Source organism: Peromyscus maniculatus, chromosome 5 (genome assembly GCF_049852395.1).
Source record: "Peromyscus maniculatus bairdii isolate BWxNUB_F1_BW_parent chromosome 5, HU_Pman_BW_mat_3.1, whole genome shotgun sequence".
Lineage (NCBI taxonomy): Eukaryota > Metazoa > Chordata > Mammalia > Rodentia > Cricetidae > Peromyscus > Peromyscus maniculatus.
Window position 1 is genome coordinate 135,985,426 of NC_134856.1, and position 5,361 is coordinate 135,990,786.

The window sequence follows — 5,361 nt, forward strand, 5'->3', positions numbered from 1 at the left end:
AAACTTACAGAAAACAGTATATACAGTATACATGTATATATATATAACTGTATAAATAGCTCAGTTTGTGGGAAACTATTAAAATCATATTTTAATGGGTAGATGGGTACACATCGTGGTAATAACATGGAAACGAGGAAGAAATAAAGAGGCAGTGGTAATAAACAGGACTTCAGAGAGATGTCAAGACCAGGACTGATAACACACACCTACAATCCAAGCACTCACGAAGCTGAGACAGGGGACTGCCACAGGTTTGAAACGGCCTGAGCCACACAGAAAGTAGTAAGCCAACCAGGCCTGCATTCCAAGACCCTGTCTCAAAAACAGTAATGATAATAATAACCAAGTAACAAGTTGTCAACAGTTGGGTAGCAGAACACAGGAACGTTATTCTTGGTACTTTTCTGTAACATTTAAATTCAAGAATATCTTTATCTATCCCCCAGATCACTGACTTCTAAACCATTCTTCCAAAGCCAGCTCAAGTATTTATAACCCGTTCATTTCTCCTATTGCTTCCTCAGCTGTTGAGGTAGTGTGTCCCTTGATATGCCATAATTATTTACCACATGTGTCTATGCCTTCCATAAGACTGTGAGCTACCTTACAACACTGCCCACAGAGGCAGCAAGATGGTTCAGCAGGTAAAGGCACTTGCTACCAAATCTGACAACCTGCAAGTAGTCCTCTCACCTCTAGACACATGGCGTGGCATATATACACACATATATACAAAATAAATAAAGATACAAAAAGTTAAAAATATTGCCCATGTAACCTCAGCAGGTAGCAAAGGGGCCTGGCCAAACGCAAACACTCCAGGGGAGGGGAGGGGAAGGGAGGGGGATGGGGAGGGAAGGGGAGGGGAGGGGAGGAGCAGGTATCACAGAAGGCCTCACAACAGCAATTCATGGAACATACAGCACAGTATAAACATCGAAAGAAACCCTACCTAAACAAGGTGGAAGATGAGAAGGTCAGTTGTCATCTGACCTCCACCATGGCACAAACATGCCCCTACTCACATACACATCACACGTGAGCATCCGGTTTAAAGACTATGGTTTGCATGCAGAGCACTAAGACTGCATTCTCGGATAGGATATCCCTGTGTAGCCCAGGATGGTCTGCACATACTTTGCAGCACCTCATTACCAGAGGAAGTAAGGAAATGCAGTCCAGCCTCACTATCAGCAGCATGAGGAATTCCCATTCTCCACTAGGGGCCTCCAGTCAGGAAACGTCAAGTTCTTGACCATGCATTTCAGAAAAGGATTTCAGGATGAAGCCCAGCATAGAGGCACACACATGTAAAATAGAGGAAACAGGAGCTTAAGGTCATCCTCAGCTATAGCAAATTCAAAGGCAACCTTCAGACTTTGAGACTGTATCATAAATAAATAAGTAAACAAACAAACAATGAATTTCAGGAGCCAGAGAAAAGCAAGGTTTGTGAGCTTATAAAACAGTGACCAGGCATAGTGGCACACACCTTTAATGTCAGCACTCAGGGGGCAGAGGCAAGCGGATCTCTTTGAGTTTAAGGCCAGTTCAGTATGCATAGTGAGTTCCAGGACAGCCAGGGCTGTCCCTGTCCAATGAAAATAAAAAAAGACAAAGAAAGAATCATGGATAGAATTCTAGGGTCAACCCCAAGTCAGCTCTGCAAAACTCCAGACCTATGTATGTTCACTTGCTTATTGACTGTTGCACTTAAAGTCTAATAAGCCTCTCCAGCATTAACTGTCAAGATCGAAATAAAGTAAAACAAATACATACATTTAAAATATTTTTTAAAAATAAAATTTAAGTAAAGTGCATTTACTTAGATTTTAGGTATGAGAAAGAGTTAAACTCAATGTCACAAATATTTTGGCCGTAAGAAAACATAGACTGGTTTTTATTTTAATTACATATATTTAATTAAACATGTACATGTATGTGTGTACATGTTTGGGCCTGCATGTGAGATGATGGGCTTGTGGAAGTCAGAGGACAATTTGCAGGAGTCAGTCCCATCTGTCTGAAGCAGGCATGAATAGGAGATGATTTAGCTTAGGACCCTATTTGAGTTTGGATTATAAATATACATATAATACATCTTGTAACAATGCACTTGACACCCAGCTCCTTCACCTGTATGTACTATGCACACATGTCCCTCTCCAAACAATAGACCTAGCAAGCTAAAAACCTCAACCCCCGGACTGCATCAGGCTACACATACTCCCATCTCTGAACAGGGGTTTCTCCACTCCTAATAACAATCAAATTTAGACAGTTTCTATTTAAGTGTGTGCCCAATGTATTCAGATATGAAGAACAGAAGGGCCGACCTGTTCTGAACTGGTTTTGGATGATGTGTAGCAAAGCAAAAGATCTAGAAAAGTTTTAAGGAGAATCCCCTATTTACCATCTTATGCCTATGCATAGCTGTGTGTGCATATTTCTAAAATCAAATACATTATAGGAAGAGACATGTGCACTAGGAAATGTCAATATATGACCTAATCTGTCAATCACAGTAGAGAACCACCTGAACTACACCCCTTAGTAACCAGTCCCACCTTCCTTTAGACCCAATAAAAACAGACCCCAAGGTGCAACCTGGGCCTGTGGGTTCCCCCTCAGGTGACCTGCTGCAAATTGTAACCATTTCCTAGAGGGATACTCCATAAAATGTATTGCTTTGCTCTAAATAAAGTTATCTTGCTTCTTTTGCAAATCTTTGTGAGCCCTTACCTATGAGATTGAGTGAGAAATGTCTTCCATAGGCTCACAATTGGTCCCTAGTTGGTGGTGCTCTTCGGGAAGGTAGTGGGTGGAGCCTTGCTGGAGGAAGTACACCACTCAGGGTGGGCTTTGAGAGTTACAACCTTGCTGCACTTAAGTTCCCATTCTCTGCTTCTGCATGTGGCGTGATCTCTAAGTTTCCTGGTCTGGCTGGTCACTTTCGCCATGCCTCCTTCCCATTGTGCACTCTCCCTCCAGAACTGGAAGCCAAAATACACTCTTCCTTTCATAAGTCAATTTTAGTCTAGTCTTGGTATTTTATCACAGCCACAGAAAAGTCCCGTCTTATTCAATTATTTGAGTAAGAGGTCATAAACATAGAAACACTCAACATTGACCCTGCCCACCCAACTCCAACTACTAGAAACACTTATACCACATGAGAGTCCCAGGGATCAAACTCAGGTTGTCAGACTTGGTGGCAAGCACCTTTAACAGGCTAAGCCAGCCAGCCCTTTTCTGGTTTTATGAGTCAGTGACTCATGTATCTCAAATTGGCCTTGGACTCTTTTCTCACAAATTGTGGGATTACAGGCCTGCCCCACCACAAACAGCTTAGTTTGTTGTTTTTCTTTCTTTCTTTCTTTTTTTAAGATTTATTTATTTATTTTCTATACAGTATTCTGCCTACATGATTGCAGGCCAGAAGAGGGCACCAGATCTCATTACACATGGTTGTGAGTCACCATGTGGTTGCTGGGAATTGAACTCAGGACCTCTGGAAGAACAGCCAGTGCTCTTAACCTCTGAGCCATCTCTCCAGCCCAGTTTGTTGTTTCTAACATCTTCCTTTGAGAGGTCTTTAGGAAGGGAGCACTATCTCTGTAAGCAACTTTGGCACCTTTGGTTATTTTGAAATTTCAACTCTCAGCAGGAAAAGCAAACTAGATCCCTGATCAGGGGCAACTGTCACTCCTTAATTCTCTGCCTTTTTATCATGCCTCAAAATGATACCTAAATAGAGGCACAGTAGTGCACACCTTTAATCTCAGCACTCAGGAGGCAGAAGCAGATTGATCTTTGTAAGTTCGAGGCCACTCTGGTCTACAGAGCTCCAGGATAGTCAAGGCTACATAGAGGGACCTTGCCTCAAATAATAAGAAGATACCGAATGTTACAATAATATAATTCCAGTCTGTGCCCTACTTTACTCCATCATCATGTAAATCAGTGGTTTTTCACATTTGGACTGTTTTTCTTGCCTTGAGAGATTCTGTTTTACAAGCAGCTTTTGACTCTATTTTGAGGGTATCTGATTGTACTCCTCAGTGGACCCAAAGCATTATCTATTCAGCACCACTCATCAGCACAGACTGATAAATGACTTAGTCCAGGGAATACAAAAAATGCTACCCTATAAATTTATTGGGGGTGAACTGAGACTAAGGATAGATGGTTGCATTAATATATTTTTTTCTTTCTTTTTCTTTTTGATTTTTTGAGACAGGGTTTCTCTGTGTAGCCCTGGCCATGCTGGAACTCACTTTGTAGACCAGGCTGGCCTCAAACTCAGAGATTCACCTGCCTCTGACTCCCGAGTGCTGGGACTAAAGGCGTGCACCACCACTGCCCAGGAAAGGTGTATTAAAATCTTATCAGGAAAAACGAGCCCAACAACTTTGATGAGACATGGCAGACCAAGGAAGAAGGTCTAATTCCCTCATCTGGACCCTATAGAGTGACTAACACTGAGATGGCAATGGCCTCCACACTGCCCTCAAATACGTCATGGCAATCCTCCTGCCTCAGCCTCCAGAATGATGGGATCACAGGTATGCACCACCCTACTTGTTTACTGTTTGGGTTTTTGTTTGTTTTGTTGAGGGATGATCCGTTGTAGGAGAGGCTGGCCTTGAACTCCTAGTTATCTGCATCAACCTCCGGAGGACTTAGCACCTTTCTTCGAAGTCTATGCAGCCCAGGATAGGCTCAAATTTGCATTTCTCTAGCTTTAATCTCGAAAATGTAAGGATTACAAACACGAGCTACTGACAAGCTTCTTTTAAGAAAGGGCCTCAGATTGCCCAGGCTGGCCTCGAACTCCCATGCGCTGAGACGAAGGGCCTGTACCACCACGTCGGCTTTGTTTGTTTGTTTTTTGAGACAGGGTTTCTCTGTGTAGCCCTGGTTGTTTTGGAACTCACAGAGATCCGCCAGCCTCTGCTTCCCAAGTGCTGGCATGAAAGGCGTGCGCCACCTCACCGGGCCATCACGTCTGCTTTAACGAACTTCTAAGTAAAACATTTTTAGAAGCTGGGCTTAGGTTCCCTACCGAAGAAATGGGTGACCTTTTTCCACATATAACAAAAAGAGATGAGAAGTGTCCGTCAGTAGCTCACCGTGAGCAAAGACGAGAGCCCTGAGCTTACACCTGCCTGGAACGAAGAGGCCTTGACGTGGTCGTCAGCGTCCACCGTGTTTCCCACACACAGAACCCCAACAGCGTTCCAGAGGAACCAAAACAAAATGAGCCTCAGGACTCCGCCCCAACGGGGCCTGCAGAGCCCGAACCTCGCGAGATTTGCTGGCCGGGTCAAATCCCCGCCCACCCACGGCTCGCGACCG

General features: G+C 43.6%; 1 protein-coding gene across 7 annotated transcripts in view; it reads right to left on the bottom strand.

The window, feature by feature from the left end:
• Uimc1 (ubiquitin interaction motif containing 1) overlaps positions 1 to 5,287 on the bottom strand; it is an 82,425-nt gene extending 77,138 nt beyond the window's left edge. For 3 of the 7 annotated variants that reach the window (XM_076573400.1, XM_076573393.1, XM_042278517.2), the window contains exon 1: positions 5,172 to 5,287. Coding sequence is in view for 1 of the 7 variants with exons in the window: in XM_076573389.1 (XP_076429504.1) it covers positions 5,069 to 5,096 (28 nt within the window). In the remaining 6 variants the exon portion in view is untranslated. Of the gene's footprint in view, positions 1 to 5,068 lie in introns of all 7 variants that reach the window. The other 4 variants (XM_076573390.1, XM_015995715.3, XM_076573397.1 and 1 more) reach the window with 3 other exon arrangements.
• Between the last annotated feature and the right edge of the window lie 74 nt (positions 5,288 to 5,361).